This window comes from Pinus tabuliformis, chromosome J (assembly GCF_031772625.1).
Source record: "Pinus tabuliformis cultivar Carrire ecotype Pingquan chromosome J, CPIR1, whole genome shotgun sequence".
NCBI classification, from domain to species: Eukaryota; Viridiplantae; Streptophyta; class Pinopsida; order Pinales; family Pinaceae; genus Pinus; species Pinus tabuliformis.
The window spans coordinates 446,168,290-446,179,677 of record NC_142295.1 but is presented as its reverse complement, the minus strand read 5'-3'; the positions used below and the strand labels follow the sequence as shown (position 1 = coordinate 446,179,677).

Below are 11,388 nucleotides of genomic sequence, written 5' to 3'. Positions count from 1 at the left end.
CTAGTGGTGACTCTAAAGTCATGCTAGGTCGACCTATATCCTCCTCACACCCACTAGTGTCATCCGCCTCTTGAGAAATTTCATGCTTAACCTCATTTTCTTCACCTGCAGGTCTACAACTGCTTTTCCTTCTCGCTGCCTTTGTTGATGCCCATTCTCCGAACAACTCCACCAGTCTTGTGAGATTCCTACTATAATTTTCAAATTTCTCAAGGAGTTTCTCCTGTTGAGACATTTTTGGCACAAGTTCAATCGGAAGAATAATGTTGGACTAGTGTTTCAGCCTCGGGAATTTTAGCCCAATAATAGCAACTTGGCATTACCGTGATCTAGACCCACAACTGGCCAAAATCATGCTCTAATACCACTGTAATATTCCTAAAAGAAACATTAAATGATAACAAAACTAAATCATAGGCATGCAACCAAAAATTTAACACACAAGCAGATATATCAGATACATTAGAAATTTGCACCAAAAACACTGAACCATTTTATGATATTGATCAAGTGGGGTACAATGAGTGAAAATAGATGAACCTGGGCTTACCACAACAAGCAAAGGCAAACCCAAGTGGAAATCACACTGCCCAAGTGTTGAATGAGCTCCCCTCCATGACCTGCGCTAGCCTAGAATTCTCTACCACTACTGCTGGAAGAGAAATTGGATTTTTTCCCTCTCTAGTGCTCAGAAAATTTTGAAACTTCATCTATTGTGTTCTCTCCTTATGACCAACAAAAACCCGAAAGCTTTCAGCTCAACTCCCAAGCTCTGGAATACCCACAAAATAGGATGAAAATACCCACTCTCCGAACTAATATGCACCTCCAAAAACTGCTGTAGAATCTGCCCCAAAATCCCCCCAAGTCATGCCAAAAATCCCTCCCAATTCCTCCTAAAATTTCCCTTATTTCTCTAACTCCCTCCTGCACCAAATCCCCTTGCCTCCTAACCCCTACGTAGGCCAACCAGTGGCCCTTTGTGCATGCCCAAAAGTTGCCCAATTCGCTCCCATAAATTCCCCCAAAATCAGACTTGCAAATCACCACTAATCACCAACAAAATCCCAAGGGAAAAAGCCCTCAAAAACCCGAAATATGATTTGTACAGAAGCTGGTTCTCCCAAGGGGTGCAAGTTCCTCTTCTGCGCCCAGTCTGCCCACATAATTCATTGGAATGCCTCGAGATCAGCTCCCAAATTGTATGCTAAACTCTGCTAGGGATGGCACTCGAAGTCCCCCGAAGGAAGAGGTGAGATTCCCGCCCAGAAACCTCGTGTTGAATAGCACAATGTAGACTTAACTCAGCGGCTCAAGCGTACAAGAGTTCAATTCTCAAATTGGCAAAAAGTCCCAAAATGAGGTCTTCTCCTTCTATTTATATTTGCTGGTCCCTTTCCCTTGTGGGCTCCACCAAATTCAAATTCCTCCTTCTGCCTCCTTTCCCACAAGTGCGAGTTGCCTAAGGGTGCGAATTTCCCTTTTTGGGTGGCCCCCACCATCCACCAACACTTCAATTTTTACTTTTTCCTTATGTTTGAGGCCTCCTCTTTGCCAAGAATCAAGTGGTGTCTCCTCAACCCACTTTTCCTAAGTTTTAACACCAAAATATCTCCCAATTGCCAAAATTGCAAAAATGGATATTCTTGTTGACAAAATTAATTAATTGGGAACATTAAAGAATTCATATTTTAATATGTTAGCCAAAAATAATAGGACAGCTTACAAGAACCAAAAGACAAAATGCATTATTTATCTTCGCAAGCAAGCCCAAACTAAGAAAGAGATGTTTTGTATTCATCTCACATTTTCAAGAATGAGCTTATAATGTGTTCCAGCGAAAACTTTTTGAATGGATTTTAATCTTTGAAAATGGCAATAGCCCTCACATAAATTGTGCTCCCTTGTGTTTGGGTTTGTCATTGTTCAGTTTTAGATTATTGTTTAATCATAGGAAGACAAAGCTTGCTAATTTGTACCGCACCTGTTATCCCAGGATCGAATAACCCTGCTTCTGTGGGATTATAGAGAACTACCCGGTTTTCACAAATATGACAGAATAATCTCATGGTAAAACTTCAAAGAGATAACTGTTGAGCTGAACATTTATAACAGTTACTTTCAAAAGTTGTTTATGTGCTAACATCTTGTTGAGTTTGTGTACTTGACATCATGAACGCAGTGAGATGCTAGAGCATCTAGGCGATGAATATATAGAGACCTTCTTCAGCAAATGTGAATATCTTCTAGCAGAAAATGGTCTTCTTGTTTTGCAGGTATGTTCTCTACCGCTACCCTCAGTATTTTGTATATTACGCTTAATTTCCAACTAGAGGCACATTACATTATCATTGCAACTAGCCATTTTCTTCCATTATCCAACATATCAATAATCATTGCTCTTGTCATGATGTAATATCGAAATCTGTCCTCCTGTCTGTTTGTTTCTGCATTTGCTTTATTCAACTTTTATTGGTCTCGAATCTTAATCCCAGTCAATCTTCTGGCAATTGGTTAACAGTTTGGCTCAGTAGTCGATGAAAGATATGATGAGTACAAAAGAAGTTCTGACTTCATCAAAGAATATATATTCCCGGGGGCATGCGTGCCTTCATTGAGCAGAATTACCTCAGCCATGGCAGCTGCATCTAGACTCTCGTAGGAAGTTCCCCTACTTATTTCCTATTTCTACATATATAATAGCTTCCCATCAATGTTAACAGAGATTTTGTACTGTATTGACATAAACCCTATATTTCACTTTCAATTCAGCTCCAGCCAAGTAACGAATTCACAGGTAAGCTTCTTGCAGGCAAAGTTCATTACTGATCTACAACTTACTGTTTTAATGATTCAGTGTGGAGCATGTGGAGAATATAGGCATGCATTACTCTCAGACCCTGCTAGAGTGGAGGAAGAACTTCCATTCAAACCGAAGGCAGAATTCTTGTCACCTGCTCAGCAAAACATAAATAAGAATGCAAATAGATGAACGAGCAATTTATTTGATGTTCGCCAGTTTATTTCAAACTCAGTTACATGTACTATTTGCTTCATCGTGTGTGCAGGGATATATTAAAAATGGGCTTCAACGAGAAGTTTATAAGAACATGGGATTACTATTTTGTGTACTGTGCAGCAGGATTTAAAACTCTTACCTTAGCGGATTATCAGGTATGCCTTTCTTGCAAAACCAGCACACTGTTTTTGTCGTCTGCAGAAGCATAATGGCAACATTGCCATAATGTAAAACTTGCCAATCCAAACAAACATAAATAAATTTGTACTGTTGCAACCGTTATTTGAATACCTGTAAATTCTAAAATTTGTGCAAAAACTTGGGGGTGTTGGTAGCAGATGTTGTTCTCTCGACCTGGCAATGTTGCAGCTTTCAAGGATCCATACTCCCCTATTGCATCAGTTCACAAATTTATGTGAATGGATTTGACATTATTTCATTTCAAGAACAAGAACATAACATATGAATCTCGTCAGCTATTTACTTTGTCACTGGTTGTGATTTGACGTAAAATCATACCAATTAAACAAATATTGGTAATATTTAATCTCGACAGTTAAATGACAATTGGTAATATTTGATGGCGACAATTGGAAAGTCACATAATTATTTGTGGAAACTAGCTCATGTTTCATGTTTCCTTGGGTATTGGGACCATCACATAATTATATGTGGAAACGAACTCATGTTTCATGTTTCCTTGGGTATTGGTACCATGAGTTGGTGAACTGACGCGGCTACTTTTTGGACATAAATTTTGTAATTGCAGGTTAAGTTTAAATCATAATATTTTACTTATTTAATATTTGATAGTAAGGCATGCGCATAGTGCCAACGTAAGAAGCAACCATCACGTTAAAGTTATCAGTGCCTTGTAAAAGGTAAATAGTATTTACAAGGTAAATAGTATCTAATTGCAGTGCTTTGTAAAAGGTAAATGGTATCTAATTTTACAATGGTATCTAATCAAATTATATTTTAATGTTTATGAGATTAAAAATAGTTTATCGATGATTAATTTTCTATTTTTAGTTTTTGTAATTTAATTTTTTTTATTTAAATTAATTAAATTATTATTATAAATGTATTTTAATGTTTATGAGATTAAAAATAGTTTATGAATAATTAATTTTTTATCTTTTGTTTTTTGTAATTCAAACTTTTTTTATTCAAATTAATGATGAGCTAGCTCAATCCACACATGTGTGATCACAAAAATATATGAAAAGCCTTTAATAATAAAATGTAAATAAAAAACTGATTTAAATTAAATGATGATAGATTTTTTATCATTTTAAGGAAATTAAAAGTTTATATTCTAATTTATTTTTAAATATATTTAAAAGTGATTAAATTATTATAATTTATTTATTAATTTGTAAGTTAATACTAATTTGTAATAAAAATATTTATTATATTAATTTGTAAGTTAGTATTAATTTGTGATAAAAATATTTATTATAAGTTAAAGTGTGTTAATTTATTATCCTTATAAAAGGGAAAAAAATATTTGTGGTTTTTTTATGGTGGTTAATGCTTTTAGGCCATTAACATATTTCTTTGTATTTTAGGAAATGAATATTGAGTAATAAAAAAAAAATCTAAAAAAAAATGTCATTTTTAATTATCATCAAGGCTACCTCATTAAAGTTATATACTTTGTAATAGCACTTAACAATAGCCCCATATATAATACCAAATACTATCTCCATTGTAATTTAACTTTCTATTTAAAAAAACCGAATTCATTTATAAAATTTGTAAATATAATAAAGTTGAGAAGCCACTTCCATATAAAGTTGTTAAGTAGTAATTATACCTCATGTGGATTTAGCTAGAGTGGCTAGCAAAATTGTCTGTGATCCTCTCCACATGGGTCCACAAGGGTTATATTCCCCTAGATTGATATGTTGCTTGTTGTGAAAATTCTAAAAGGGTAGACAACCCCAAGTGGATTGTTCGTGATCCTCTCCACATGGGTTATATTCCTCTAGATTAACATGTTGCTTGTTGTGATAACCCTAAAAGGGGAGACAGGCCCAAGTGGGGTGCCTCAACTCTTGCTAAGTTCTAAGTTTCCTCCTAATCATTGGCTTATAAGTTGTTGGTACTAATCTAGAGGTTAACCTAGAGGTTATAGTGGGGGGTTGTTGGATATAACCTAAATGCTATAATGGAAATCTAAGTTATAAGTTTCCTCGTAAGTGTTGACTTATGGGTTGTTGGAACTAACTGAGGGGTTATAGTGGGGGTTGTTAGCACTAACTTAGAAGCTATAGCGACAATCTAAGTTATAAGGTTCTTCTTAAACATTGGCTTGTGGGTTGATGACACTAACTTATAGGTTATAGTGGGGGTTGTTAGCACTAATCTAGAGATTATAGTGACAATGAGATTTGAACCTAGGCTTTATTCAAATAATCTTTATTAATCTTTAATTGCTTATATATATATGTATATATATATAAATAAATAAATATATATATATATATATATATATATATATATATATATAAACTCATACTATACAAAAACAAATAAAATACTATACTATACAAGATAAACAAATAAAAAAAATGTGAGAAAAACAAATAAATAAAAAGAATGAAGGATTCATTGGTTAGCTTTTAAAAATAAGGCATGGCATGACCTTTGTTGTAAGATTTTTTTTTCATTCTTCTGGCTATATGATGGTAAGTTTTATGAGAGGAGAACAATGTAACATCATGTGCTCTAACAACAATGTTTAAGGGATATGGGATGTTATACATTATGATAATCCATAAATTTATAATTTCTAATCATTTCAATTATAGCACTTGGTATGGGTTATCAAGTTATTGTGTATTAAATTTTTTATTTATTATTCTTTATATTATTATAAATTTTTGTAGTTAAAATAATATTATTATTATTATTAATTTTTTATTAAAATTTAATTTATTTGTAAGGAAAATTGTTGTTTTATTTCAAGTTAAAGTTTCTATTTTGTCTGATAAAGTAAAAATTATTTAGTTTAAAGTTAACTACCTATTTATTCAAGTTTTATGTTTTTGTATGTATTTTAAATCTTGTATTAAAACTTGCAAGTTTTATGGTTTTTATATGTATTTTAAATCTTGTATTAAGGTTTGCATGAATGATAGTTAAAGAAGAGGAGATTAATTATCTTAATTTAAAGTTTGTGTTTTGGTAAATGAAGCGAAAATATTTAGTTTAAAATTAATTACAAGGTAAGTAAAAGATGTTTTATGATTACTTTGTATTAATATTTGCATGAATAATAATTAAAGATGGACTAACCATCCTTTATTATTATTTTTAACAACTTTATTTTTATTAAAAATATTATAATCTTATATATATATATATATATGTATAGGAAATAAATGTTTGAATACATGGCTCGTCTTGACCCAACCATCATTAGTTTTTTCAATAAAATAATCTCATCAATTTTATAATAAATAAATTTATATGCCTACTCTTGTCTTGGAATTTTGAAAAGGGGGATTTGTAGTTGTCTCTAATGAAGATGCCTCCACATACAATATAGTCGAGGCCTCCACTAAAGGGACCACCTACTACACATCTAAGCCTAAGTAAGGAGCAAACACAAGGAAAGAAAATTAGCACATAGTAAACTATCACAAAAGAATGAGAGGCTTCAAGTCATTCATGGGCGTTAACTGTATAGATGCTTGAAATGAGAGATGCATATACTACAGTCTAATAAATGTGACTGTACACATAGACAATATGCAAGTAATAAAGACATGAACAAAGGAAACAATTGGTCGTGCCCTCCCACACTCCTAACAAATTTTAAACACTTAATCTTCCCATATTTAAGATGATACAATATTGGCACTTATGCTTGGGAACTAATTATAGTTAAGGATGAAAACAATACTAAATTGGGACATATTCCTAATAATCTTAATAACCCATCCGTTATATCAAGCTCGTGTATGTTTCTTGGTGTACGTGATCTGTATTTCTCCATACCATCTGAAATGAAATTAAAAAAAAAGGTACATATAATTATGTTTATTAACCAAGTCTAAAAGTAAAATTTAATAATATTTCAAGTCATCAATTAAAATAATATAACTAAATTCCAATTCCAATAATACATAATATTGTTTGCATTTTACTTATAATAGTTGGTTAGACCTTTCATTTTGAGTAAGGACACAATATTTCCATGTCAAGTAGAAGCATTAATACATAACACTTGTTTTGAGGAATTTGATGCTAAGTTATAGGTGGAGTAAAGGAAAAAGGATGGGAGGAGCAGATATTGAAGTTTGGAGGATGTGATTCTTGGTATTAAGAAGGGAAAGTGGCAGAAGAACAAATGTAGTTGGCATGTATTAGGAAGAAATGGGTAGCAAATAATAATGCCCCTTATTTGAATAGCCAACCTTAAGCTATATTTATATGGCTAATTTAAGTGATACTTTTCCTGTAACAAGGGACTAATATGTTAGTGCTAGACTACAATGCCAATATTAAAAACCTATGTGGCCCCTAGCATAAATTATTATCCAATAAATTGTTTTGTCACTAGGACCCTACCATGTTATGTGTGAGCCACTACTATATGAGGGGTTGGCTCATAAAGATGGATTCACAATACTAGTTCAATGAATAAATCAACCTCTTTATTGAGTATAAGGGCCTATTAATTAGATAGGTGGTGCAAAGTTGAAGGACTAATTTCCTTTTGCTAAGATTTATGACATATTTTAGATAGACCTTTTAGTGATCCTATATGAGTGGTTGCAACACCTTGAGGAGAACTAGAGACTTACTTGGAGAGATAGAAGAATTGTTACTTCTTAGTAGCAATAAAATGATATGATAACCTAGTCATGACCATTGTATATTTATGGGTAAATATCACTCTATCAAGACATATCTTGGATTTTGTGGTGAAACTAAGCTATTCATACTCAATATTGAGGAACATTTTATGAAAGTTCTAAGGAGAAGCTTGGTAAAATAATTCCCCACTTGGGTGAAGATGTTTTTACTTAGTAATATGTAATTATGACTTATAATGCTAGAATGACCAACTTGGATATTTTTCCAAATTTTTAATTGATGCAATATTCACCTTTATTTAAGATGTTAAAGATGAAGAAGAGATCATCCAACATGAAACTTGATGTTTGGGAGGGAATCTTGACCAAGGAAAAAATTGTGAGGGGTATTGGAGAAACTTCCTATATAATTGAATTAATTAACCAAAACCCTGATGTGGCAGTTGAACTACCCAAACTGCTAGTAGTTACAAGGGATAGGGAAAGTAGTTCTAAATTACCCCTGAGTTATGGGATATTTACCCCCGCTTTTTGGAGACTTATAGTGCCCATGTAACCCAAAGGAGGGAGCCACATTTTGTAGGGTGGGAAACATGAATATGGAAGGAGGAAATGAATTCTAAAGACAAGAAAAGAGAGATCATGTGGTGGAGTAGAGAGCTTAGATAACGCAAAGGATAGAACAAATAGATAACACAGACATGGATAAAGAGAGAGAGAGAGAGGTGAAACGTGAGGAGAACCCTAAACCATGTATGTGAAGGAGAGTGACAGTCACATTCTCTACCCTAAAGTGAACCTTGTAGAAGCTTGAGTGAAATTCCCCTTAAGGAATTTGATTTGGGTTGGGGGTGGCTAACCACGAGAATCCTGTTAATTTAGCAGATCGTAGATAAATTCCCTCCTTTGGATAGTCTTCCCCATCAAGAAAGACCGCTCCTAGCACTTGGAAGAATTTAATTTGGTTAAGGAAAAATGTATTTTTGAAGAGGAAGCCAACATGTGCACAAAAAATAGGTCATCTTTAAAGAGAAATTGGGCACCCTTGGAAGCATATAAATACAAGTCAAATTAACCTCATTTGGACATCATCATCAAGCATTTTCTTCTCTCTCTTCTTTGGATTGGTTCGTACAGGTCTGAATTTGGTTCAGGAGATTGGTTTGTACAGGTCTGAATTTGGTTCAGGAGATTGGTTTGTACAGGCCTGAAATTGTAGGATCTAAGCTCACACGTGCGAAAAGAAGATATTGTTTTGGAGCTGCAGGGTTGGTTTGTGGAAATCTCGGTTGCAGTCACTCGCGTGATAGGGTGCTCCCTATGGTTGGATAGCTACAGCTGCATTGATGGTTACTAGCTCTATGTGGTTGTGACCTAAGATACTTTTGACAGTTGACCACAGACTTTGACCATTGACCCAGGCTTGGAAACTTTGATTTTGATCAGATCTATTGGGCTCTTCTCTTGGATATTGTTTGATTGGTTTTGTTGGATAGTCTCTTGATTAGTGAATTGGAACATTGTACTCTCTCTTTGTTGAACATTTTATGACAATCTAATAAGAAGAAGAATTTGAAAGGGTTTTCCCTATTGTGGGTTTTCCCTGGTCTTTCACCAAATCCTTGTGTCCCTTATTGCTTTTGATTACCTTATATTGTCTATTGCATTTATTACTCTATTTACAATTCCTATTGATCATTGGAAGATTAAATTGTGTTGAAAGATGCTAATGAAAGAAAATAATTAGGCTAAAGTGATTGTAAAAGCATAGAAAAGTGGAAAATTAGCATGGAATCAAAGCTAAGGTGAAGACAAACCCAAGGAGACAAGAGACAAGAGCAATCATTCTTGAAAAATTTTGAAGGAACCTATATGACTTGGATAAGATGTCTATTGCTTAGAAGATCGGGTTGGAATTTATATTAGATGGAAATGATGTTTTGTAATATGTACAAGGAAAAGTACATGAGCCCCCATCAAATGCCTCTATTGTTGTCAAATCCAAGTACAAGAAAGGTGAGCTCAAAGGCAATAAAATTATCATTGATGGTTTGCAACATCATTTGTTTGGTTATGTTGGTAGTTTGTGTTGAAAAGTAACTAGGTTCGGTCTTCATAATGATATGTGTAATTATGGTTTTATTTAATTGATGAAAATAAGAAAAACAAAATTATTATTGCAATGCTTGTCTCATGGGTTTCATGAGCAAGGAATTTAATTTTTAGTATGACTCCCTTTGTGAGTCCTTAGGATTGATCATAAAGTCAAATTGAGTCAATGTCATGTATCAAGGACCCTTCTTGGGCATATTACATTTTGTATGAATCATTAGATAACTATAAATAGCCCTTCAAAACCAAGCAATGTCTCCTCCTCGAATCGGCTTCAAAAAGGAATAATGTAAACTCTCCAAAGGACATGTTGTCTCATTATGTTGGGAATCAACTATAAATAGGGAAGCTCAACCTAATTTTAGAGAAACAATTTCAGTGAAGGAATTCTGAAATCAGAAGGTGTGAAAAAGGTCAAGGAAGAAGCCTCCCAACCAACAAAGTGAAGAAAGGGAAGGGTGAAGTCATTAGGGTCATTTTTGGGCTTGTTTTAAGGTCTATAAACCTCCACATGTGTGAGAGATCTATGTTGTCTATTACAGGAAGAAAGGCCAAAATATCACAGTCACTATAAGGAGAGTAGTTTGGTGAAGAATAAGGGTGGCATCAAGCTGAGTTGTCAAGCAAGCAATCTCCAATTAAAGCGAAGGGAATCAAGGGCTCAAAGGTGACACTTCACACATTGTAATATCCCTTATCAGGAATATTCCTCAAACACCAGCAAACTCCAACCAGAGATGGACTGGGAGGGCATTTACCAGAAATGTCGCCTCTGAAAAGAGGACGAGATCTGGAGGCTACCTGGCCCTTTCCAGACTTTGTCTAAGAGTATAGGAGAAAACACACAAGTGGTATAATGACTGAGAATGCTCAAAGAGATAAAAATAACAATGGTGCAACATATAACAATATAACCATAACAGATACTCAAGAAATGCAGAGAGAAATGCTAAGCCATTTTATTATACTGAGTAATAGAATGAGTACAGGAGGTGATCGGAAAGATGGCACCTCGACTTGCACAAGGCAAGTGAAGAAATACACTCAGAATAGCAAAGAAATGGCCCCTCTCTGAACTGCGTCCAAGATGCTGGAGAACTGTCGTGCTACTGCTGCTGCTAGAAATCAAATGAGGATTTGGGGCTGCTCCCCTCCTCAGAAAAGGCTGAAACTCTAGAATCGAACTCTACTCAAGAAACCCAGAAAAACCCAGAAAGCTTTCCATAAATGGCCGACCCCCGAAAATCATCCCCTTGGGGTTCTGTGCAGTCCCTCAATGCTCTGCGCTGCCACTAAATGAAACCCTCCAGAAATCTGCCTGATTCCTCTGCCAAAGCTCTCCAATATGCAAGGGTTAATCCCCTGCTCTATCTCTCAGCACAAATCCAACTGCAAACCCTCACCCAAAACTCCTGCCAGAAAGAACTG

At 34.5% G+C, this 11,388-nt stretch overlaps 1 protein-coding gene and 1 long non-coding RNA gene across 2 annotated transcripts; one reads left to right on the top strand and one right to left on the bottom strand.

The window, feature by feature from the left end:
- Positions 1-1,907: 1,907 nt before the first annotated feature.
- Positions 1,908-3,492, top strand: LOC149227731 (uncharacterized). The gene is made up of 6 exons (XM_089375552.1): positions 1,908-2,070; positions 2,183-2,276; positions 2,522-2,658; positions 2,858-2,938; positions 3,069-3,174; positions 3,358-3,492. Exons 2-6 carry the CDS (start codon positions 2,187-2,189, stop codon positions 3,436-3,438), a joined length of 495 nt encoding a protein of 164 aa, XP_089231678.1. The 5' UTR covers positions 1,908-2,070; positions 2,183-2,186; the 3' UTR covers positions 3,439-3,492.
- LOC149227732 (uncharacterized) lies at positions 2,677-3,447 on the bottom strand. The gene is made up of 3 exons (XR_016247158.1): positions 3,311-3,447; positions 3,159-3,214; positions 2,677-2,954 (listed from the first exon to the last, which is right to left on the bottom strand). It is a non-coding gene; the product is annotated as an uncharacterized LOC149227732 (long non-coding RNA).
- Positions 3,493-11,388: the final 7,896 nt, after the last annotated feature.

Coding starts and splice junctions, on each gene's coding strand:
- LOC149227731 (XM_089375552.1), top strand. CDS start 2,187: ATGCTAGAGCATCTAGGCGATGAATATATAGAGACCTTCTTCAGCAAA. Junction 2,659..2,857: donor GCAGCTGCATCTAGACTCTC/GTAGGAAGTTCC, acceptor TTAATGATTCAG/TGTGGAGCATGTGGAGAATA. Junction 2,939..3,068: donor AACTTCCATTCAAACCGAAG/GCAGAATTCTTG, acceptor TCGTGTGTGCAG/GGATATATTAAAAATGGGCT.